Source organism: Carassius gibelio, chromosome B3, assembly GCF_023724105.1.
Source record: "Carassius gibelio isolate Cgi1373 ecotype wild population from Czech Republic chromosome B3, carGib1.2-hapl.c, whole genome shotgun sequence".
Lineage (NCBI taxonomy): Eukaryota > Metazoa > Chordata > Actinopteri > Cypriniformes > Cyprinidae > Carassius > Carassius gibelio.
Genome location: NC_068398.1, coordinates 53,385,993 through 53,412,873, shown reverse-complemented (window position 1 = coordinate 53,412,873; position 26,881 = coordinate 53,385,993). Strand labels below are relative to the sequence as shown.

Below are 26,881 nucleotides of genomic sequence, written 5' to 3'. Positions count from 1 at the left end.
AACTGCGGAATCAATCTCCCTATGTGGCTCCGGTAGTTAGCCAATTAGCCATTCCTGGGACCCGGCAGGCTCCTCTTCCAGTGCGACGTCAACGTCCGCCTCCATCCACCATGAATTATCAGTGGGACGTACATGGCCGGCCAATCTGTCTGGATTGTGGTGATGCAGGTCATATACAGAGATACTGCCCAAGACGAGGACAATCAAAGGGTTTTTAGCGACCCCCGTCACAGGGGAAGGAGTGACGGGGGTGAATGCAACCGAGGGTGGTCCGTTGTCAAAACCTGCTTTAATAGGTACGTGTCCTGGAGTAAAAGTTGAAGTTAATGGTAAACAAATTAAGTGTCTTTTGGATACAGGTTCTCAAGTAACCCTCTTTAGTGAGACCCTGTTTAAGAGCCAACTCCAGGAGACTGTCCTTAATACGATAGATGAATCCAACTTGTTGACACTGAAGGCAGCCAATGGACTACGAATACCTTACATAGGCTATGCCATGATGGACTGTAAGGTAGGAGGGGTATGCATTACTACCAAGGGTGTGATAATTGTTGAAGACCAGTGTTTGGGCAGTGACAGGGCAGTCTTGGGAATGAATGTGATAACCGAATGCTGGAAAGAACTCATGCAGGGTATCCATCCAGGGGTGGTGGCTTTCCGGGCTGCTGTGGCGCCAACTGAAGGTAATGTATGGGAGAAGGCCTTTGCAGTGTGTTGATGAATACAGCAGAAGGGGCTAACAGCATTGGGACATGGGGTGGCGAAGCTAACTAAGCAGCCTTCTGTTGTTATTCCTCCTCAGACAGAGATGGTGCTGTGGTGTCGAACGAGTGATGAAGTGCCTAGAGACAACTGTACAGTGCTGATTGAACCATTGGCAGATGAGGAGTCAAGTTGGCGTACAGCACACACTATTGCTGTAGTGCATGATGGCCACCTACCTTTGAGACGCTGCAATCCAACTATGTTCCCTGTAGAGGTCCCCCAGCATCGTCCACTTGCAGAGGTTAACCCACTGCCACCCGAACACATCATTGGGCAGAGGGAGCTTATACTGACACCGGGCAGCCCTGGAGTGGTCGAAGTTGGGGTCAGCACTGTCTGTGCCGATCCCCCCACCTTACCATCTGGCCTGGAACAAGAGGGTGCTGCATTAAACCAGGAGCAGCGCCAACGCCTGCAGGAGTTGTTGATGAAATGGCGTTCCATCTTTGCGAATATGCTGGATGGTGGGGTCATCAGGGAGAGTTCTTGCCCGTGGGCTGCACCAGTCGTACTCGTAAAAAAGAAGGATGAGTCCTGGCGATTCAGTGTAGATTACCGGAAGTTGAACTCTGCCACGCATAAAGATGCTTACCCCATCCCCCGCATCAAGGAGTCTCTGACTAGTCTCAAAGGTGCCCAATGGTACTCAACATTGGACCTGGCCAGTGGCTACTGGCAATTCGAGGTGGACGAGCGGGACAGGGAGAAGACTGCCTTTACCACCCCTCTAGGGCTATATGAGTTTGAGCGTATGCCCTTTGGGCTTTGTAACACGCCAGCAACGTTCCAAAGACTCATGCAGCGCTGTCTTGGTGAATTTTTGAATGAATCACTATTAATATACCTCAATGATGTCATTGTGTATTCATCAAGCTTCAATCAGCACCTTCAGGACTTGGACAGAGTGTTTGAGCGACTCAGTGGCCATGGGTTAAAACTACAGCCCAGAAAGTGTCGATTATTCAAGAAACAAGTGACCTATTTGGGACATATAGTAAGCTCAGAAGGGGTAACCACTGACCCTAAGAAGACTGCAGTCATCCAGGCCTGGACTGCCCCGCAGAATGTCCGCCAGTTCCGGTCCTCCCTTGGATTGGTGGGATATTACTGTCGGTATATTCCTGGGTTCGCTGCTCCCCTCCATGGCCTGTTACCCGGCATGGCAACCGCCCACAAGACTGCACCCCTCCATTGGACCACAGAGTGTGAACAGGCATTTCAACAGCTGAAGGAAGTTTTGGTGAGTCCTCCCATTTTAGCTTATGCCGATTTCAACCTACCTTTCCGTTTATACATGGACGCGAGCCTGGAGGGTCTGGGTGCAGTGTTGGCCCAGGTTCAGGATGGAAAGGAACGTGTCATTGCCTATGCCAGTCGAAGTCTCCACCCTACTGAAAAGAATGACCAGAATTACAGCTCGTTCAAGTTGGAGCTACTGGCCCTTAAGTGGGCACTGACCGATAAGTTCAAAGACTATCTGTGGGGAATGGAGGTAGAAGTCTTTACCGACAATAATCCACTCGTGCACTTGGAGACGGCGAAGCGTGGCGCGGTAGAACAACGGTGGGCAGCCCAGCTAGCCAACTTCAAGTATACAATCCGATACCGTCCAGGGACTGCTAACCGTAATGCTGACGTGCTATCTAGACTTCCAGGGGAACAACAATAGGTTATGACCTGGCTTGTGGGAGCAAAGTCCACTGAAGGGGAGGATTTTACAGAACAATCTGTGTGGTACAAACGACAACGTGAAGACCCGCACTTAAGTCAGTTGCTCTCCTGGAAACAACAGGGTCAACCCCTTCCTGTAGAAGAACAGGTTGGACTGAGTGTGGGACTCCAGCAGCTCTTACGTGAGTGGGACCAGACTGAAGTAGGCCAGTATGCCCTGCGGAGAATAACCAGAATGGAGGGGCATATGGGTGAGTCCTGTAGCCAGATCTGGTTCCCAGTGCTCATACGAAAACCGGCCTTTCCTTCAGATTTATTTCAGCAGCTCTGTCTCTTGTATGGATGCCGGATGAAGCGTACTAAGGCGTACCATCCGCAGGGTAACGGAGCCTGTGAGAGATTTAACCAGACACTCCTGAAGCTGCTAGGAACCTTAATAGATGAGGCACAGTTCCAGTGGCCCATCGAGATTACCTGCCCTTCTTCAGGCGTACAATACTACTCCACATGGTACCACTGGATTCACTCCTTACTATGTTGTTTTTGGAAGACATGCAAGGCTCCCAGTAGATTGGATTCACGAGGCTGGGCCGTTGACCAAGCGACAGACCCTTAATGGTTGGGTCCAGTCCCACAACCAGGTACTTAGCCAGGCATACAAAGTAGTCCAAAAACATACATGGCAGAGGTAGCAAAATGATAAGGCTCGTCGGGATCAGAGAGCCAAGGCATTGGACCTCCTAGTTGGGGAGCGTGTTCTTCTTAGGCACTTCCGTCGGCGAGCCCATGGAAAGCTGGCAACTCGATGGTGACCAACACCCTTTGTGGTAGTTTCCCAACTGCGCCCGGGCCGACCGGTATACCTGATTCGTCCAGAAGGTGAGGAAGGTCCTATTCTTACTGCTCATAGGAATAACTTGCGAGTGTGTCCAGTGTCTTTTCCACAGCTGCCAGCCAATGAATCGGCGCGATCCATCCAGGTGGAAGGAATATCTTGGCCACAGGGGGGGTGGTAACAACCGTGGATACAGACCCCTGGTATTCTGGAGCACTCTGCCCCCACCAGTACCTGAGGTAACTGTTCCAAACCCTCCATCACACTTGGAATTACATCAATTAGAGGAGGCGGAGGCCACTAGCAGCGACCCTGACTCTCAAGGGAGGCCCAGTACAGCCCCTCAGGTACATGATGGTCCAGCAGAGATGGAATGTCCACCATCAGAAGCCCCTGCAGAAGAGTCCCTAGGGCCACGTCGCTCCCAGCGATCTACACAGGGCACCCGGCCATTGAGGTACCAAGTGGTTACATAGTCGGGACGACTTATGTTAAAGTGTGGGGGGGGGGGGGGGTAGCTGTCAGATGGGGAAAATGTAAAGTGGGTTGAGGGATAGTATGGCTCCCTTGTAATGGGTGTGTGTTTTAATTTGATTGCAGTGAGATGCAGTGTAGTGTGCAGTGTCAGTGTGTAAAGATATTGAGCAGGTGTGATGTGTGTTTATAATGAGCACGTGTGTTAACGTTGTTTTGTTGGAAGCCTACTGTGGGTGTGTAATGGACTACTACAGGTGATCCCCATTGACTAAATAGCTGCCACACCTCCTGATCATTATAATCATAAACTTATAGATCTATAAAAGGGACGGAAACTTACGATGCAGGAGAGTCCGGACGGTGATCTATCTTTCCTACGCGGGTGCTCCTCGGCTGGCAAACAGCATGATCGATCGAAGATACGAGTAAACAACGCACGCAAGTATTCCTATAAAGGGACGTTCTTTTTTTCCCTCTCGTAATCCATTGCTTGATGCCGATGGTCTAGCGCTCGCTGTAGTTGCTTTGCTGAGGACTTTTTGCTGATTCTTTATAGGACAGAAAGCTGCCAAGGCACACTGGAGTCAGGCCGCCTGCTAGACAGCTCAAAGGAGTGGAAGGCGTCATCCCCATCCTGGACAGGAAAGTAGTTTTTCTGCACTCGTCCAGGAATGAGAGTTTGAGCTCTGTTGTGGTTCTGTCTTTTATTTATTTGCCATATTACTCCTTGTTTGGGTCGGAGAAGATACGTTGCCGGTGGTGAAGACGTTTCCAGGATTCCCCGCTCTAACGTTTCTGCATACAGCCACGACTCCAAGGAACCCCTGTGTCTCGCGATCGCCATGTCCCACCCCCCCCCCCACCCCCACCCCCCGGTGTGGGTTGACTTAAACAGCCAGCTTGAAGAGCAATCTGGATAGCTGTTGTTTGGGAACAGATTTTAATCCATTTGTAGAAAATTGTGTATTTATTCATTGTGGCAAGATCTGCCCTAGTTTTTAGTGTGTGAATTATAAGGAATAAATTGGATAAAGGCTTCTAAAATATCTGTTTGGCTCTAGTTCCTGTGATTCTGTTAGTGTGTAGAGGGGCACTTCTGACATTTACTCACACATATAGTCAAACCAGAGAAACTGATCATTTTGCAGTGGTCTCCTAATTTTAACTTATAGAGCTCTCTTGAGCAAAAACCCTTACTTTCCTTACAGAGTCTGAAGCAAATCATGCTGGGAATTAAAAATATGCTGTAACTGATTCTATCAAGTGCAGTGAACTAACAGTTATAATGGAGTGAAATTAATTCATTTATTTGACTGTTAATTTTAACAGTGTTTAATCAGTAACGCAGAGGTGAAGAAGGTCTGCAGCTGAATCTGTCAGTCTCTGCTGCCATCTGGACATCCCAAGGATGAAAAAAACACCTATTAGTGAAGATGCCATTCACACAATTACAGTTTATATTATATGAGAAATGTACTTTGCTTCCAGTCAATCTATTGCAAATGTATTTAGACAAGTGAAACAGGCTTCAGTGACAAACACTTTGTCCAAAACCCAGCGTTCAATACTGTACCTGTCAACCCAATGTCCACAAACCAAATAGATTACCATGACTCACAAGCACAAATAATTTCTAATTGGTTAAAAGAAACAGCCCTGTCTTTTGGATGCTGATCTATAACCTGCTCACCATTAGTCTAAAACTGCTCTAACCCATACAAAATATACTGTCTAAATGTAATATTTGTCTGCACCCTTATTCTATTCCCGTAAGGCAATATTACATGTGGTGTGTTTCTGCGGACCTTGAATCAAAGGCATAACTTTTTCAACGTTATAACGTATATATAATGTAACTTTAAGCTCAAATCTTCATCTACCCTTACACAAAGACTATTTTAGTAATCAGCTAAACTATTATAGTTATCCGTTTCCAGAAAAAACAATCTACCACATTGCATTCTGCATTTTCTGTATTATATCCATTAAATATACAATTCATAAATGTTTTTGTATTAGTCCTTATCTTCCAGGTCACATCATCAGCATAAAGTAACCTGGAATTAACGATTTCACCTAATACAAAACTGAGACTGATTATAAAATGTCAAATTTCTACACCTATTCCTGCATCCTTCCTGTCACTGCTGACATACATGTCTCATATTGTGTCAAATACCACAGAAAACATAGAATGCCTCCTTCAGCTTTCAACTGAGAAATGACAAACTACCGAAGTGTTAAAGCAATACTTTACCTAAAAATATACAGTAAGCTACTGATATTTAATATTACTCCACGACCAGTGTGGTCATGAAAAATCTACTTTATTTTCTCAAATTAAAAGAATACATGACAGCTGAAATGGCATGATGACATGAGGTCAAGTGTGGTGTCCCATTCTCTAAACAAACTTTTTAATTAAGAAATCGGTGCCAATTTGTTTCTACTTCAATCACTGGGTCAAAGGCAAAAATACATTGCTACAGGTAAATCATACATTTGTGGACTATTCAATAACTTCCTTCACATTTTTGTAGATCTTTTTTAATTGTGTAAGGATAAAAAGCCATTTAAATGTCATATGTTCAGGTACACAATCCTCTCACAAAACAGGCAGCACAACTAATGGAAGATTAATAAAGACATAATGCTATGTAACCCTGAGTACAATATTTCCATCATATTATATGTTTTAAAATATGTAAACATGATTGAAATAGATCATTGTATTTTCTGAAATTGAGGTAGGAATAACTTTTCTTTGCATGTGCATTTCACTTGCGCTTGAAATAAATCTCTCAAAGGGAGAATTTCTCTCACAAATGGCAACATTTGAGACCAGTTGTGAATGAAGAAATTTAGGCTGTAAAAAATATGCTCTCAACATTCTGTGACCGAATGTGTGGGAATGTTTGCATGTTTGAATAATTCACAGAAATTCGTAAAGAAATGATGCTATCACACCAACCCATTTAAGACATAACAATAACATAAGAACAAAAAGAGAATCAAACAGAGGAGTTTATCTATGAATGACATTTAACAAAGAAAATCTCTCCACTGATTTTTTTTTTTTTTTCAACAATTAGCCTTCTGTTCAAAACATCGGTGAAACATCTTCATCCTCCTGACTCCTGACTATCTGGTCCTATTCTCTATCATTTCTGATTAGAACACTTTCTCTGGGCTACAGATGTAAGCCAGATTCTTAAATGCTGGTCCAAGATCAGAGAGCTTCTCGGGGTCAAACTCATTCATAGGCAGGTCTATGGGATCCAGGTCTACAAAATTATCAGGGTTGTCCTCAAGGGCATAAAGCTGAGGCTCGTAATCAAGCAACTCATTTTCTAGGCACTGTATTGAATGCAGCCTCTGAAAATTGAGAAAGAATTATGTTTAGTCAATGAATTAATAAATGTTGAATTAATCTCTTGCGTGCCTGGGTGGAAACCTGAAGGCGAATGTACCTGCGAGAGCAAGCGTTGTAAAGTTGAGCAGCTGATGAAATAGGCACCCTGTCGTCTTTGTGAGCTCCTCCTGCTAAATGTTGAACCCTTAGGGTATAAGAATATTCCTGTATATTACTGATTTTAAGATTTCATAAGTTTCACTGAACAGTCACAAGTTTAAACATGTCATAAAATGATAAAGGTTTACCTGGTAGCGGTTGCCACTCTGATACTGGTTAGACATCCATGTCTGATGGAACAGAAGACAGTACAGTAAATACTGAACCTCTACTTTTAATTTCAAAGGATATTTGATTGTGACAGTTTCATAAATGAGATATTGAACTGCTGTATTACCTCACTGGAATAGCACTGTGATCTGTCTCTAGACCAGCACTCATCGATTTCCACTGGGAGACTCGGAGCGGCCATAATTTTGCGAGATACCTGTAATCAACAAATAAAATGAATACAATACAATGCTTTGTAGTGTAAAGAATGACAGTGGCTCTTTAAGGATTTCTTAGTTATTCCCAAGACCTCATTATGCAACAAATATAAATGTTTACCCTCTGAATGTCAGCTGTCTGTTGAACCCCATAATTGGCAAGAGTTGTGTCCTTTGAGTGACTTACAGATGTGTTCTTCAGTAGAATAGTCGGGACCTTCATGAATGTGGAGTAATAGAGTAAACCTGTATTAGACTTCACTGTGAAAGTGCCATTTAGCTTTTCATTAGAAATCTTAATGAAGGTATTACCACACAATCAGTGCCAGGTTTCTCTATGTTAGAAGGCAGAAGGGCATCTTCTAAGACATCGTCTACCTGCGCCAGAGACTTCACAGTCCCACAAGAGCAAGTGAGAGACAGCAACAGACATGCTAAAAGGAAAAGTGGCTTTCAGATTCAACATGCTTTTTCATCTTAAAAACAACAAGTTATAACATAGTGCACATACATTTGTGTATAATCCTAATGGAAAATCATGATTTCAGGTGTATACTTGTTTGATTCAGCTTGGATTAAACAAAAGCTAACAACATTACCCCCAAATATATATATATATATATATATATATATATATATATATATATATATATATATATATATATATATATATATATATATATTGTTTTTTTTAAGAAACTATTTTGTTTAAATATTGTTTTAACTCAACCTCCGATTTGTTGTTGGGCAGAACGCACTGCAGAAATTACAGTGGGTTATTTATATATCATTGTATTATTAGTACAAAACAGAAAACATTATACATATTTTAAAAAATAATATATAGTTCCTATCATGCTTTGCATAGGACAATGAGAGTAACATGTTTGGGGGAATTTGGTATTCTTATTTTAGTATTATGTTTTGCTTTGAAACTACATAATTTGGTCACGTCAAAATAACTTAATATATTAAATTTATATAATAATTATAATATAAAAGTTAGTTAACTGTCCTCCTGCCACAATAATAGTAGGACAACACAGGATATAAAATGTATTTATCAAATCAATTAAAAGGGAATTTATCAGAATCCTGTGCTCACCCAAAATCATCAGCGCAGCAAGGATGGTAATTCCTTTCATGCCACTTCCCACTTTTTGCTGTGTGTTACGCTGCGTCAGACAGTTTGGTGAAACCACACAATCACACAAAGCAACAGAGAGGTTCTGGAGGACAAACCTGCCCTGTTTATCAGAGATTTTCACAATCAGTGTGTACAGACTGGTATGAACACTTTTATCCTTCACCAAATGCACTGTGCTACCTAAAAGACACAGAAAAAAAAATACGAAAGGTGACTGATGACTCTTGCCTAAGAGTTTAGTAAAAGGCTAATCTAAAGTTGAAAAGACTATATGAGGTTCTATATGAAGCATCATATAAAACTCTTATTTACCATGACTGGGGTCAAAGCTCCATTCTTTCTTATGATCTCCTACTATTTCAAAACTGAATGGGCCGCTGTACGGATCTCCATCGAGGTCAAAGGCTGTGATCTCTGCATGTGACACTTCATCAGACTGACAGACAGAAATCATGTTCTCCTTTAAAAGGGGCACATTGTCGTTTTTGTCTTCAACGTAGATCTGAATGGTAGCAGTGCTTGTCATTGGAGGATGGTCATCTGTCAATTAAATGATAAAAAATGAAAAAAGAGGTAATAATAGTTTTAGCTGTAAACTATGTAGGTATTGTAGGTATTGTCTCTTTCTATAGTTCAAGATGCTGGAGTAGGCTCTAGCATCCCTCAGACCCTACATACAGTAGGACAAGCAGTTTGGAAACATGGGGGATGGATGGAGGATGAATGTAGTTGTTACCAGTTTATTTGCAAGCCAAATGCAAATATATATATATATATATATATATATATATATATATATATATATATATATATATATAGTATTACCCTTCTCTGTCACAAGGACAGTGAGTGTATAAGTCCCATTGTTCACATGACTTGACTCTCTGTCCAAAGACTCTTTTACAAATATTTCCCCAGTTGTTTGGTCTACTCTGAACCAGCCTGCAGGATCCTGATCAATAGAATACCTGGAAGAAAAAAAAGTGTATTTTCAACAGACACATTCTGTCACGATCACCAGCTGGAGTGCCTTTGATAACCACCAGATGGCACGCCATCGCAGTCCTCGGTCACTCATTCTTGGACATCTTTTCCCATAACCCTTTGCACGGACTCCTCTGCACTCATTGATTGTCTGGTTAACCCTGTCTGCTCACTCTGTTTAAGCCTGGTTCATTTTGGCATGCATTGCTAAGTCTTGTATGTGCCATAACTGCAGTTCTAAGCCTTCTATCCTTGTTATTCTTGTTATTCTGCCTGTTTCCTGGATTACTCTGCTTGCCTCAGCCCCTTACTCTGTTGCTGTTTTGGATTGCCTGTTTGTGTATGACCTTTGCCTGTTTTTGGAATATGTTTGTGGACAACTCCTTCAATAAACTTTTGCATTTGGATTGAATGTCCTCTTGCAGTTTATAATAGCCTGGATCCTCCATATGGAGTGGCACCAAAAAGTTTTTGGACCCATTTATATTAGATATAAAAATATAAACATTTTTATTTAAAATAATCTAATAAATCTAAAACCATGGAACAAACTTCCCTATATGAAATATTTTTTTTCCTTGAAAACTGTGTTTGTACCATATTTCTTTAAAAAAATAAATAAATAAACATTTTAACTATTGCTTCATTGTTCAGAAAGTACTTGGAGCCAGATCATTATAATGATTGCACACATACTCAAGTTTGTGGCGACGTCCAGTGTCAGGATCGACTGCTGTCACTTTGTCCACAAAAGCACCAACAACACCATTTTCTTCCAAAATTACTTTTCTTACTGGATCTAGGAAGAATGGCGGGTCATTGGCATCTTCCACTGTAATGGTAATATCCCTAGAGGATGGTTTTGCTGGATTTGTGATGATTCTCCAGAGTCCATCTGCAGATCTCTCTTTCACCTCACAAGAGAAATAAGACTCTTCGTTCTCTACAAAGATGGTGAGTTTATGTTCTGCTTTTTCTTCAAAGTCTAAGGGCTAAAAAAAAAAAAAAAAAATTATACACTTAATACCAGTAGCCTGTACAATGTCAATTTATTCCAAGATCACAGGCATTTTTACTGAACATATGTCATAATAGCAACACTGTAAATTCAAACTGAATGATTTCACTCAATTAGTCTATAGATTTTAATGAATAGCAAAGACATCTGAAATGTACGTCTGACTTGTTGAATAATAACCCCATGAATAACATTAAGTATTACATGTAAACATAATAACACTAGTACCAACATGCTGCTCAGGTCCCAGTTCTCTATGGAGTTATTTTTGTCTTTTTTATTCAAATCAAAATATAATGGGCCTCATTTACAAAATGAAGGTACAACAGAAAATTGGCTTTACGTTCGTTTCAACACAAAACTCGAGGTCGAGAGGGAGTTCAGGTTCCTGACAGCCTGATGGATGAAGCTGTCCTTCAGTCTGCTGGTCCTGGCCTGGATGAAGCAGACTGAAGAAGCTGTGGGATGGGTGGGTGGGATCACCTGCGATGCAGAGGGCTTTACGTGTGAGACAGGTTCCATAAATGTCCTGGAGGGAGGGGAGAGAGACATCAACGATCTTCTCAGCTGCTCTTACAATGCGTTGAAGAGTCTCCTGGCAGGATGCATTGCAGACTCCATACCACAAAGTGAGCTAGTCAGGATGCTCTCGATGGTGTCTCTGTAGAAGGTGATGGGGGCCGGGGCTCTGGCTCTTCTCAGTTTGCGGAGGAAGTAGAGATGCTGCTGTGCTTTCTTGGCCAGTGCTGTGGTGCTGTCAGTCCAGGAGTTGTCCTCTGTGATGTGCACACCCAGGAACTTGGTGCTGCTCACTCTCTCCACAGTCGCACCATTGATGGTCAGAAGAGCATGCTGAGTGTGCACTATCCTGAAGTCAACAACAATCTCCTTCATCTTTTCCACGTTCAGAGAGAGATTGTTGTTACTGCACCACCCGGCCAGGCGGCTCACCTTGCTCCTGTAGTTTGTCTCATCTTTGTTGCTAATGAGACCCACCACAGTCGTGCCATCTGCAAACTTAATGAATAGGTTGGTGTTGTGTGACAGTGTGTTGTTCGTGGGTCAGCAGAGTGAAGAGGAGGAGGATCAGCACACATCCTTGGGGGGCCCCAGTGTTCAGTGTGATGGTATTGGATGTGTTGCTGCCGACCCGAACTGCCTGAGATCTTCTGGTCAGAAAGTCCAACAGCCAGTTGCACATCGAAATGAGACCCAGCTGGACCAGTTTGTGGATGCGCTGTTGAAAGATTGTGTTGAATGCTGAACTGAAATTTATGAACAGCATTCTGATGTATGAGACTTTTTCCTCTAGATGTGTGAGTGCTGAGTGAATGGCAGTGGCAATGGCATCATCGGTCGACCGGTGTCACTGATATGCAAACTGGAAGGGGTCCGGGGAGGGGGGAGGGCAGACTTGATGTGGTGCATGACTAGCTGTTCAAATGCACTTCATGAGGATGGGAGTAAGTGCAACAGGACGGTATTCATTGGAGCAGGATGGAGATGGCTTCTTCGGAACTGAAATGATGGTGGTAGCATTGAAGCATGTGGGGACAACAGCCTGACTAAAGTGAGATGTTAAAATGAGTCCACCCCCCAAGATTATTGTTATAAACACGAGCCGCGTCTAAAAGGCAAAGGGGGAGGAGTTGCTTCAATTTATAACAACGTTTTCAGGATTTCTCAGAGGGCAGGCTTCAAGTATAACTCGTTTGAAGTAATGGTGCTTCATATAACATTATCCAGAGAAACCAATGTTAATGATAAATCCCCTGTTATGTTTGTACTGGCTACTGTATACAGGCCACCAGGGCACCATACAGACTTTATTAAAGAGTTTGGTGATTTTACATCTGAGTTAGTTCTGGCTGCAGATAAAGTCTTAATAGTTGGTGATTTTAATATCCATGTCGATAATGAAAAAGATGCATTGGGATCAGCATTTATAGACATTCTGAACTCTATTGGTGTTAGACAACATGTTTCAGGACCTACTCATTGTCGAAATCATACTCTAGATTTAATACTGTCACATGGAATTGATGTTGATAGTGTTGAAATTATTCAGCCAAGTGATGATATCTCAGATCATTATTTAGTTCTGTGTAAACTTCATATAGCCAAAATTGTAAATTCTACTTCTTGTTACAAGTATCGAAGAACCATCACTTCTACCACAAAAGACTGCTTTTTAAGTTATCTTCCTGATGTATCCGAATTCCTTAGCATATCCAAAACCTCAGAACAACTTGATGATGTAACAGAAACTATGGACTCTCTATTTTCTAGCACTTTAAATACAGTTGCTCCTTTACGCTTAAGGAAGGTTAAGTAAAACAGTTTGACACCATGGTATAATGAGCATACTCGCACCCTAAAGAGAGCAGCCCGAAAAATGGAGCGCAGCTGGAGGAAAACAAAACTACAGGTATTTCGTATTGCTTGGCGGTAAAGTAGCATATCCTATAGAAAAGCATTAAAAACTGCTAGATCTGATTACTTTTCTTCTCTTTTAGAAGAAAACAAACATAACCCCAGGTATTTATTCAATACAGTGGCTACATTAATGAAAAATAAAGCCTCAACAAGCGTTGACATGTCCCAACACCACAACAGTAATGACTTTATGAACTACTTTACTTCTAAAATCGATACTATTAGAGATAAAATTGCAACCATTCAGCCGTCAGCTACCGTATCACATCAGACAGTGCACTATAGACCCCCTGAGGAACAGTTCCACTCATTCTCTACTATAGGAGAGGAAGAATTGTATAAACTTGTTAAATCATCTAAACCAACAACATGTATGTTAGACCCTATACCATCTAAGCTCTTAAAAGAGGTGCTTCCAGAAGTCATAGGTCCTCTTCTGACTATTATTAATTCCTCATTGTCATTAGGATATGTCCCCAAAACCTTCAAACTGGCTGTTATTAAGCCTCTCATAAAAAAGCCACACCTTGACCCCAGAGAACTTGTTAATTATAGACCAATCTCGAATCTCCCTTTTCTGTCCAAGATACTAGAAAAGGTGGTATCCTCACAATTATATTCCTTCTTAGAGAATAATGGTATATGTGAGGATTTCCAGTCAGGATTTAGACCGTATCATAGTACTGAGACTGCTCTCCTTAGAGTTACAAATGATCTGCTCTTATAATCTGATCGTGGGTGTATCTCTCTATTAGTTTTATTGGATCTTAGTGCTGCGTTTGACACAATTGACCACAACATTCTTTTGCATAGACTTGAACACTTTGTTGGCATCAGTGGAAGTGCATTAGCATGGTTTAAATCGTACTTATATGACCGCCATCAGTTCGTAGCAGTGAATGAAGATGTATCATATCGATCACAAGTGCAGTATGGAGTACCTCAAGGCTCAGTACTAGGGCCGCTACTCTTCACGCTTTATATGTTACCCTTGGGAGATATCATCAGGAAACATGGTGTTAGCTTTCACTGTTATGCTGATGATACGCAGCTCTATATTTCCTCGCAGCCCGGTGAAACACACCAATTTGAAAAACTAATGGAATGCATAGTCGATATAAAAAATTGGATGACGAGTAATTTCTTACTGCTAAATTCAGAAAAAACAGAGGTGTTAAACATAGGGCCTTAAAACTCTGCTTGTAATAACCTAGAACACTGTCTAAGACTTGATGGTTGCTCTGTCAATTCTTCGTCATCAGTTAGGAACCTAGGTGTGCTACTTGATCGCAATCTTTCCTTAGAAAGCCACGTTTCTAGCATTTGTAAAACTGCATTTTTCCATCTCAAAAATATATCTAAATTACGGCCTATGCTCTCAGTGTCAAATGCAGAAATGTTAATCCATGCATTTATGACTTCAAGGTTAGACTATTGTAATGCTTTATTGGGTGGTTGTTCTGCACGCTTGGTAAACAAACTACAGCTAGTCCAAAATGCAGCAGCAAGAGTTCTTACTAGAACCAGGTAGTATGACCATATTAGCCCGGTCCTGTCCACACTGCACTGGCTCCCTATCAAACATCGTATAGATTTTAAAATATTGCTTATTACTTATAAAGCCCTGAATGGTTTAGCACCTCAGTATTTGAATGAGCTCCTTTTACATTATACTCCTATACGTCCGCTACGTTCTCAAAACTCAGGCAATTTGATAATACCTAGAATATCAAAATCAACTGCGGGCGGCAGATCCTTTTCCTATTTGGCGCCTAAACTCTGGAATAACCTACCAAACATTGTTCGGGAGGCAGACACACTCTTGCAGTTTAAATCTAGATTAAAGACCCATCTCTTTAACCTGGCATACACATAACATACTAATATGCTTTTAATATCCAAAACCGTTAAAGGATTTTTTAGGCTGCATTAATTAGGTAAACCGGAACCGGAAACACTTCACATAACACTGTACTTTCTACATCATTAGAAGAATGGCATCTACGCTAATATTTGTCTGTTTCTCTCTTGTTCCGAGGTCACCGTGGCCACGAGATCCAGTCTGTGTCCAGATCAGAGGGTCACTGCAGTCACCCGGATCCAGTACGTATCCAGACCAGATGGTGGATCAGCACCTAGAAAGGACCTCTACTGCCCTGAAAGACAGCGGAGACCAGGACAACTAGAGCCCAGATACAGATCCCCTGTAAAGACCTTGTCTCAGAGGAGCACCAGGACAAGACCACAGGAAACAGATGATTCTTCTGCACGATCTGACTTTGCTGCAGCCTGGAATTGAACTACTGGTTTTCGTCTGGTCAGAGGAGAACTGACCCCCCAACTGAGCCTGGTTTCTCCCAAGGTTTTTTTCTCCATTCTGTCACCGATGGAGTTTCGGTTCCTTGCCGCTGTCGCCTCTGGCTTGCTTAGTTGGGGTCACTTCATCTACAGCGATATCATTGACTTGATTGCAAATAAAAACAGACACTATTTTCAACTGAACAGAGATGACATCACTGAATTCAATGATGAACTGCCTTTAACTATCATTTTGCATTATTGAGACACTGTTTTCCAAATGAATGTTGTTCAGTGCTTTGACGCAATGTATTTTGTTTAAAGCACTATATAAATAAAGGTGATTGATTGATTGATTGATGTTGAATAAGTAAACCCTTCGGCAAATTATATTGAGTTTTGAGATTCTGGAAGGATTGTAAACCATATTCCTCATAGATATCTACCAGATTGTTTACTTTATTATGAGTCCATTGCGGACAATGAAATTGAGTACTGCCTGACATATTGTAACTAGTTGTGGTTTGTTTGAGGTTTTCCTATGTGGTTTTATAATGGGGTTTTTCAATTAATGAGTAATAAAAGGCTTGTGGTAAACATTGCTTGGTGGTACTTTTATGTTTTGTTCTACAAAGTAAATTACATTCATCCATACCCAAAACACAAATTTTGAAGGAGTTATGTTCATTTTTGAAAATGTAGGTTTTTAAGAATTAACTAGATGATAATTTTTTGTTCAGTAGATGTGTGCAATTTACATTGTGTGTGAAATTTACATTACATCAAACTACACTTCCGGATTCTGACAACATGGCAGCATAAGATCAGAGGTGGACTTACCCTTTAGGTTAAGGTAGGCGGCCACCTTGGGCCCACAAAATGCTTAATTGCTTAAGCCAAAACCCCAAAATCCTGCTTGTAGCTAACGAAAATATAATGCATCTGAAGCTGTAATTAAATATTGAGCAAAGGTGCATATTATATTTTTATTGTTTAAAATGCTGCTTACTCATTTATGCGAAAGATCCAAGTAAATATTAGTATTTTGTATTACTAGTATTTTGCCAGTGTCTCGCCGTAGACAATACTTCCAACATCTAGCCCTTACCGTATATACAGTACACAATGGAAACATTTTTTTTGGGTGAATAACAATTAGTAAGTGACCAATAGAAAAAAAGGTCTTTCATCCTGGTGGCTAGAGACCACCCACTGAGATACAACTTCACTTGCAAGCAAAACTTTGCTTTGTCAGGTTGGATGGGGGCAGACACACATTTTCAAGTTTCTCCAAAAATATTTGATTGGGTTAAATCTCAGGCGGCGACTGGGTCACTAAAGGACATTCACAGAGTTGTCTATAAGCCACTCTTGCTGTATTCATAAGGCCATTGTCCTATTGGAAGATGAACCTTCTGCCCAGTCTCAGGTTCTGAATCCCTTGGACTAGGTTTTCATTAAGGATATCACTATATTTTGCTACACTGATCTTTCCTTCTACTCTGACGAGTCCCTCAGTCCCTGTCGCTAAAAAACAGCCCCACAGCATGAGGCTGCTACCAGCACACTTTACTATGGGGATGGTACTCTGCAGGTGATGAGCAGGGCTGGTTTCCTTCAAACAACATTTTTAGAATTGAAGTTTATCAGACCAGAGAGTCTTGTTTCTCATTGTCCTTCTGACATATGATCATGGAGCTCAACTAGAGTGACCATCAAGTTCTTGGTCACCACTCAAACCAAAGCCTTTCTCCATCAGTTGCTCAGCCAGAAGGAAAGTTGTTTAAAACTTCTTCCATTAAAGGTCCCCGTCTTCGTGATTCTATGTTTTAAACTTTAGTTAGTGTGTAATGTTGTTGTTAGAGTATAAATAATATCTGTAAAATTCTAAAGCTCAAAGTTCAATGCCAAGCAAGATATTTTATTTCACAGAATTCACCTACATCGAACGACCAGTTTGGACTACATCCCTCTAGTTCCTGCAGTAATGACATCACTAAAACAGTTTTTTGACTAAACTCCGCCCACATGAATGCAAAAAAAAGGGGTTGTGTCCTTGTTGCGCTCCGACAGAGAACAAAGAAGAGCTTTGCTTGTGTTTGTCGCCATGTCGTTGAAACGCTGTTATTTTCATCTCGGAGTCCAATCCTCTTTGTTTGGGCTTCCCAGGGACGCTGTACTTGGAGATTAATGGTTACAATATATGTTTAACTCAGTTCCGGAAAAAATATAATCCACATGTAAAACTATGTGCAGCACATTTTGCTGAGGACAGCTTCCTCAATCTCAATCAGTTTAATGCCGGATTCGCACAAAGATTATTCTTGAAAGATGGAGCAGTTCCCTCTTTGTCTGGAGAAGGTGTTGTTTATGGACCACAACCGATAAGTGTATTTTATTATTTAAGTTGGTGCATTTAACAGTTTCTGTAACTTATTACACAAAGGGCAACGCTGTTTAGCTTTGTTAACTAGATGTTAGGGCTGTGCAAAATAACAAATGTGGTTTTCATGCGCATCTCGTCAGTAAAAACGTTCCTGTGACTATAAATACATCTCCTGCACATGCTCCTGCCCACTTGCTTCTCAAAACTAGTCCAAAACTAGTCCAATCGCGTTTGCAGGAGGGCAGCGTGCTGTTAGCTGCTGTCGAATCAAAACACAGGAACCGCTGGCCCAATCAGAACTGGTTACATATTTCTGAAGGAGGGACTTTATAGAACCAGGAAGTCATCAGCCCGTTTTTATGACAGTGAAAACAGCACAGATAGGTGAATTGTGTGAAAAATCCTGTGTTTTTTACACGCGAAACATGAACATGTTATATTGCACACTGTAAACACAATCAAAGTTTCAAAAAAGCGCGTAAAACAGGACCTTTAAGGTTAACAGAGACTACATGCTTCTGTGACCCTTTAATGAAGCATAATTTTTTTTTTGAACTCTTCCCCAGTTCGCTTGACTCGGATTCTGATCTCAACAGGCAGTTCTTTTGACCTCAGTGCTTGATTTTGGCTCTGATATGCATTACCAGCTGTTAGACCTTTTATTAAGACATGTGTGCCTTTTCAAATCATACCCATTCAATTGAATTTGCCACAGGTTAACTTCACATGGAGTATAATTATTTTGCTATATCTATATATATATATATATATATATATATATATATATATATATATATATATATATATCTATATCTATATATATATCTATATCTATATATATCTATATCTATATCTATATCTATATCTATATATATATATATATATATATATAATTAGTTTTACTTTCAAACATGTTTTATTGAAAAAGAAAAAGAAAAAAAAACTCCATATATCTTGGGGAATCTCTCCTCAATGATCTAACTTTATCTTTCTCTTCGTCGATAAAAATATTGTTTACTTAAAAATAAAAAAAAACAATAACATTTCCACAAATACATTATTAACTAAATAAATAAATCAAATTAACCTCAATACCATTCAGAATGACTAAATATTATACATGTCGTTATTCAGATGAAATTACCAAGAAGAGCATAGCCATCCATTAAATGAACAGTTCAGCTATGAAATTCTATTCACATTCTAATTAGTTCATTCAATTTAATGTTCTCAGCCAATCAGATTCACTTACTCATTATTATTTACTTTTACAAGTAGGACATATAAAATGAACACAATTTGTATCATCATTTTAGCCCCCTCTTCCCCAGCACAACCTGCCTAGATCTGCAACAGAGGATCTTCTTTTCTCTAGTACCAGGAGCAGCAAGTTTCCTTTAAATTTCATGATCCGAGCATTTAGCAGAAGCAAGTCTACTTGCTCTGCAGCACTGTAGCAGATCTAGCCTGCCAATACCAAACCTTAAAATAAAGTTGAAATAGCTGTCATGCAATTATCCAGAGAGTTGTCATGACTGAAATGTTTGAACAGCGATCTGTGGTCAAGAGAAAAATAAGGTGGGGAGTGTAACATCTTGCCACATCATGTACTATACTAATGACCTATAATGACTCAATATCCCAAAAATGTATTTTGTCTTTATAATGTGATGTGAACAAAGCATGACACTTAAAGAATCGCCTAGAGTGTGTAAACATACCTTAACCACTGTGAGGATTCCATCATTGGTTTCTGGATCGGTGTAGATGGAGAAGTGGCCACCTTCATCCCCTTGTATGGAGTATCTGACCCTCCATGCAGCAGTGAGACGCGTGTCAGCATCAGCTGTATGTATTTTGAGAGGTGAAGTACCATTTGTCCCTTCCAACACATCAGCTGAACCCTGGATGAGTGGCAAAATGTAAAAATAATTAACCCAAAAATTAAAGATCGATTGAACACGAAAGAAAATAATTGGAAGAATGTTGGTATGCAAACAGTTGCTGGTAGCCACTGACTTCCATTGTTTAAAAAAAATGGCTACCAATGGCAACTGTTTGTTTACAAAATATGACCATTGGTTTTCAACAAAAGAAAGAAACTCATACAGGTTTGGAACAACACAAGATATTATCATTTTTGGAGAGGGGTGAACTAACCCCTCTTACACTAACCGTTTGCCCTGTGATAACCGGTAGATGGTTGTTCCCATCCTGAAGGTTGACAATTATGGTAGCTGTGCTTGACAGCTTTACAACTCCACGGTCTTTTGCTTCAACTGTTATAGTGTATTTATTAGCAACCTGAAAAGAAAACTGGTTTGACTCTTTACATACATACTCAAAAAACTTATTATTTTTTTTTCAATTACATGCTAACATTAAATCACCTGACAAATGTCAAGATATTTTAAAGACATGTTTTCACATGTTTCACTGAAACTGGACTGGGATGCCTGTTGGACTGTCAGGCACAAACATGATGGCTCATGTCTTGGTACTAAAATACTCAAATCCTAGCATGACACAGGCATGCATATGCTATAGGCCATTCAGTATGTTAAACACTGTACAAGTAACAACAAAGTGTAAATATATGCATTGCGTAATCAATTTTTTTTTTTTTTACCTCGTAATCAAGGCATCCTTTAAAAGATATTGCACCACTTTCTTGTATGTAGAATTCCACATTTTTAGTTGGTGGAGTGACAGAAGTAATTTTGTAGTCAATGGTGGAATTTGGAGTTCCTGCCGCATCCTTGTCAATAGCTACTACACCTACAATAAAACCACCTGCAAGAAGACAATCATAATGTTAATTAATTCCTTCAAGGAATAGTTATTATTTGGTCGTCCTCATGTTGTTCCAAATCAATATGACTTTCACCTGTGGAAAACAAAATGAGAAAATCTAAATATTTTCCTAGTCACTCTTTCGCATACAATTGCAATGAATAGGAACGGATTATGCTTTAAAAATTATGCAAAAGGACTTCCTCAAACATATAGCTGTCACAATTAGGTGTACTCAAAACACTCAAGATGTTGAAGGTAAGATTATCTTTAATTATCCACACACACAACGTAAATCCACAAGTAATGAACAGGGTGGTGATGGAGGGAGGAGCCGCAAAGGAATCAGGAGGAACCATGGCGGATCAGACGGAGGGAGGAGCCATGGTGGAGGAATGGCTGAGGACCCCAGTGGACAGACCAACAGTGGCGGAGCAGATGGGAGAGGGCAGAGACGGTGATTCGACGAACCAGGGCGATAGGGATTATTTGAAGGGGCCAGATGTACAGGCGACCGAGGTGTAGGCTGGGATCCGGGAGGCCAGAGATGGAGCGACAGAGGACCAAGGTGGAGGTGGAGCTGGAGGGAGGGAGAAGCCCAATGGAGCCGGTGAGACGGATCTACGAGGCACAGCCAGAGTGGATTCCTGAGGCGATGGCGGGTCAACGACAGACCAAGGTGGAGCTGGAGAGATGAGGGAGCCAGGCGACCTGACAAGCTATGGCAGAGATGAGGGATCTAGGAGCCATGGGTCGACAGGCCGAGGCGAAGACTGGGATCTTCTAGCCACAACACTGATAGAGACTGGCAAACCCACACCACAGATAGTGGGCTGACGGTGAGCTGAGGGGCTGACAGGGGACAGCGGAGGTGGTGGTGAGGACTGAAGAAGAGGTGGTGGGAAATGTCTAAGAATAGTCTAGTGTGATCCTGGAGGGAAAGGAGGAAGTTGGGGTGATCCATAACCAAAAAAATACAAATAAAAAAGAAATAATTTCAAACACGAAGAAACAAATGAAGGAAAACATGTCGCTAAACTTTTTGTTTTGGTCAGATCTTCTGTCACAATCAGGTGTACTCAAAACACCTATTCAAATTTTCTGTAATATTTCACAAAGAATGTAAATCCACAAGAGGAAGGCTCTGCACATGAAAACATAGACGAGATCTGACAAACAGACAGGAACTTAAATACACAGGCAAATTAAGATAATTAACTAGACACAGGTGAACAGAATAAAGTAATCAGACACAGTGGGGGGACTAGGTCAAAACAGGAAAACAAGAGGAAAGACAACAAACTAAAAGTCCATGATCGTACATGCATCGAACAGTACATGCAAAGCTAAAGTTGATTTGATTTGATTACTAGTGAATGAAATTAATGAAAACTGATTCAATGTTAACTTTGAATACAGTTTTAAAAAATAATTAACTGTCAGTAATATAACGTTGAAAGCATCTATCAAATATAAATGTATAGGCTGTTCACTTCTGTGACTGAATTTTTAAAATAGTAATTTGAACTTGAGAATGGAAGCAGTCTGAATCTCTCAATTCTTCTCATATTCAGCAATTCCTTGAAAAGATCTGACTTGAAACATCTGTTCATAAATCAGACACTCTTACTTATCTTAGGGATATGAAGATTTTAATGAATAATAATAATAATAATAAAAATAATAATGTATATATTTTTGTCACACAACACTTGTTTGGCACCAAAAATCTTGAAATATATAAAACAAGTCATATAGACCACTTTAGCATTACTTTCACTGTGCTTTAATTCTTTTGTTAAAAATGTTTAACTCTCCATTTATGTTAATTGTATGTATGGTAAGACCTTATAAATAAAAGCTTATTAATAAATGCTAAATATATTTGAGTTTCTTCAACTATGGGTGTGTGACGACCTGGATATTCATTGGGCTTTTTTCCAGTAGACTTCGGATGACTCCGCCCCGCCGTAACCTGGTTGCATCCGTGACACCTGTGCCCAATTTTCCCTTGCCTTTGATGATGTTTCTTTTTGCACACATCACGAGACCACAGCACATTACATTCTCACACATACCCTTAGGACGCCATTACTGACTTTTGAATACTACCGTAAAACGTTTTGTATATTTGTCTTATCTAAATAAAACGTTTCTTTACGAATTGGCTCTCTTATGTCCCAGTTTTTGTTGCGTCCCCTTCTGAGTCACAGGACGTAACAAAAACTGGGACATAAGAGAGCCAATTCGTCAGTAATGGCGTCCTAAGGGTATGTGTGATTTTTAATGAAGGTTAATGTAATTCGTATAATTATAGTTTCATATTTTTCATATTTTAATCATACTAATTATCAGATGACTTTAATGAATAAACATGTCTCGGACTTAGACTTTCAATCATAAAATATGTATATCTTACAAATAACATTTACATTATTTGTAAAGTTATTATGATATGGCGTTAAATCAATTTCAAAGAACCATTGTGAAATTTACAATATTACAGTTGTCTAATATAAGGCAATGTGCAAAAGCAGAATTGTGAATATTTTTACTGATTGTCATTTCCAATCAGGCTTAATTGTTGAATTATGCAAAAAATATTACTTTTTATTTATGATGCAACCAAATTCAACTTATAGTCCAAAGGAGCAATGTTAGATGCACATGATTATAGATGATAAAAATGATACTGACCTTGTTTTGCTGCTTCGTTTATAGTGACATCATAAAGCTTCCTCTTGAATTCCGGCGGGTTGTCGTTGATGTCCAGTATGTTGACCTCCATGCCTAGTTGTGTATCTACGGCCAAGTTGGACTTATTTCTTGCTTGAAAAGTCAGCTTTGAAGGGAAGATTAAATGAATTTCCAGCTTATGCCCTTATTACAATCTAATGATGATTCCACTTACCATCAGAACGCTGTACTGCTCATAGTCGACTTTCCGGTGGACTTTAATGACTCCTGTTTTTGGATCGATTGACAGGACACCCTTTGGGTCTTCATCCACACCTTTGCCTTTTAGCTTAAACTCCACTAAATAGCTACGGTCCAGTTTAATCTAGAATTTGGGGAAATAAATGTTCTCGAAGGGAATTTTATAATATTGTCACCTTACTGGATAACTACTTACTAATTTGTAATTTAACTGATACTTTTAAAGCAAGGAATTTCATAGTTTCTAATAATAACTTGAATGTGTACGGTCCTGCATTATTTGAACAAAAATATAATAAAAACAGTAATATTATGAAATATCATGATATATAATTTTTTTTAAGTTTAAGTTAAAATGCAACATCAATGAAATTATAAAACAAATTGTAATAAATTTTAATTTAAAAGCAATTTTTCACATTATCTTTTTTAAATTTTATTATTTTATGAATGAAAAGTTCAAAATGTTTAATTTATTTAATTGAAATTTATCACGATACCACCCCATTCAATTTTCTTTTATTTAATACCAATATGCAGAAGATTATTTTAGAGAAATGATATTTACCTGGCCCAGATCATAAGGGAAAGGCCCTGGGTGTTCCTCCACTATTTCAAACGAGTCTATAATCCAGGCTCTTTTATGGCGTCTGAGAGGCTCCGTGCTGCACAGACAGACAATTCCCTTTCAACAGAAACAGTGTGTGTTATTTACTGCATGGCTTTAAACATTTTACATTCATTATGACCAGAAAAAAAACCTAAAGCTAAAAGAACATTTTAAACTTAAATAATGTGAACATGATGCAACAGCTTTGTTTCACCATTGAAAATGCCATTCAGTCATTAACATTCAGATCATTTTTAGTCATTTCTGTCATAAAACCATGGTCAAAGGGCACTTTTTTTTTGCCTACTTTTGAACTTGCTCTGTATGTTCACCTGAGAATTCAAAGTTGTGAAACAGGTTTGGGAAAGGCCATTTACTAAACTCTCCTCTGCTGCTGTTTTTCTCAACTGACCTCCAGAAAAATAACTCTGTAGGCGCTCATGTCACACGAATACACATATAAAAGCACAGGCTTCCATAAAATGTATAATATTAAATTTTAGTGAATTCTTCTATTATTAATAATAATTATATTATTATATTAATTATATCTTTACTGCACAGTTGACTGATTAAGGTCCCAACAGTCACAATATCTGAATTTATCTAATTACAAATAAACTGACATTTAATTGATGATTATATATATATATATATATATATATATATATATATATATATATATATATATATATATATATATATATATATATATAGCCCCAAAATATTCAATATGACTGAAATGGGAACTGTTCAGGTATAAATAACTTCTCAATGTAACATAGCACATTTTTACTATTACTTACCTAAGTAAAAATTACTTACCTAAGTAAAAATAACACCAAACAAGCAACAAAATAAAAAGACATTTAGATTCAGGATCTTACTGAGTATTGACCTATTGAATAACTGTGACAACAATACAAACTGTACTTACCATAAGCACCAAGTAGCTGATCATCATTGTAGCTGTAATAATTTCTGTTCACAATATGAAGTAGAAAGCATTAACACTGGAATCTCACGAACTCTCACGCTCAGACCTGCTTCTGCATTGGACTGAGAGGTGAGATCATACCTGTGTAGTGCAGAAGTACAGGTAACTACACCCCGGGGCAGTCTTAGTTATAGTATCAGTGTACACACTAAGACATTACAGAGAGAGAGACATTACACATGTTTCTATAGGGGGAGAGGGAGAGATAAAATGAGTTATCCCACAAAAATAAATAAAAAAAATATATATTTCAATCAATTGTTTCCCAGTACAAATATCTAAACACTCTTACAGGATAAAATGATTGAAGCTTAACTAATACTTAAGATTGTGTAAAATAATATATATATTTTTAAATATACATTTTAGTTTATATTTCTTACCCCACTTGCAGATTGTTGTTTTGAGCATAAATCTCAGAAAATGATGTCTAGTCGAAAGTGGCAGCAGGTTAAGAAGAAGTTTTTGATATTTTTACTGGAGATTTCTGTAGTGCATTTAGCCATAAACATGGATGCAGAATACACTCAAATCCAAACTGTGGTGCATGAACTGCAGAAGTAGTCACTCAAGCCCAACCAGGTGTCAGTCAAACACCAGTTCATTGGTCACACATACCTGTGACCACACCTGCAACATCTGCGTTACCAGCCAGAGAGGAAACCGCACACATAAAAAGAATAATTCACAAAAATAAACGACCGTTCCTGTCAAACTCAGAAAAGACATCAACGAAAAGCCTATACAACTTTTCCACTATATTCATAAATATGCATGCTGTGTTTATCAATTTCAAGCCTGTTCAGGGCCCAATTTGTGAATCCAAAGATTGATGCAAATTGGATTTTGTAGCTTGGACAAAAGGGTGGTATTGCCCAAAACTCACACATTTAAGTTTCAGTAACACTTTAGTACAGGGTCCAATTCTCACTAATAACTAGTTGCTTATTAGCATGCCTATTATTAATATATTGGCTTTTTATTAGTACTTATAAAGTATGTATAATGCATGACATCCATGATACCCTAAACTACCTTATAAACTATTAATAAGCAGCTAATTAGGAGTTAATAGTTAATGGTTGAGAATTGGACCTTAAAATAAAGTGTGACCTAAGTTTCTACTTACACTCATTGCGATTTCTGTATTTTTTTGATATACCACTTATTTGAACTCATTTCTAAGTTGCTTAAAATGTGGATTTGATCATTTGCAAGTGGCACTGCTAGCCCTCCACGTGTGTCAATGTTTAAATGACAGATCTGTGAGTAACATGAAAACCTCTTTATCATGTCAAAATACCATGTTGGAAGCTCAATCAAACTTTAAGCTTTTTCTCTTTTGTTTGTCCTTGAATAACATTTGCTTGAATAACACCGCACTACATAGGGGAAGTCGTGGCCTAATGGTTAGAGGGTTGGACTCCCAATCAAAGGGTTGTGAGTTCTAGTCTCGGGCCGGACGGAATTGTGGGTGGGGGGAGTGCACTAACAGCTGTGTTCATGACTTAGGTGCCCTTGAGCAAGGCATCGAACCCCCAACTGCTCCCTGGGCGCTGCAGCATAAATGGCTGCCCACTGCTCCGGGTGTGTGCTCACAGTGTTTGTGTGTGTGTGTGTGTGTGTG

At 39.5% G+C, this 26,881-nt stretch overlaps 1 protein-coding gene across 1 annotated transcript; it reads right to left on the bottom strand.

Annotated features, from left to right (window-relative positions):
* Nucleotides 1-6,059: 6,059 nt before the first annotated feature.
* LOC127951844 (cadherin-like protein 26) lies at nt 6,060-25,822 on the bottom strand. Its single transcript, XM_052549909.1, has 18 exons — nt 25,638-25,822; nt 25,195-25,439; nt 24,216-24,332; nt 23,622-23,771; nt 23,408-23,552; nt 20,547-20,710; nt 20,093-20,221; nt 19,639-19,821; nt 10,476-10,771; nt 9,621-9,763; nt 9,108-9,335; nt 8,754-8,975; nt 7,961-8,082; nt 7,770-7,865; nt 7,558-7,647; nt 7,409-7,450; nt 7,219-7,305; nt 6,060-7,123 (listed from the first exon to the last, which is right to left on the bottom strand). Exons 2-18 carry the CDS (start codon nt 25,219-25,221, stop codon nt 6,920-6,922), a joined length of 2,445 nt encoding a protein of 814 aa, XP_052405869.1. The 5' UTR covers nt 25,222-25,439; nt 25,638-25,822; the 3' UTR covers nt 6,060-6,919.
* Between the last annotated feature and the right edge of the window lie 1,059 nt (nt 25,823-26,881).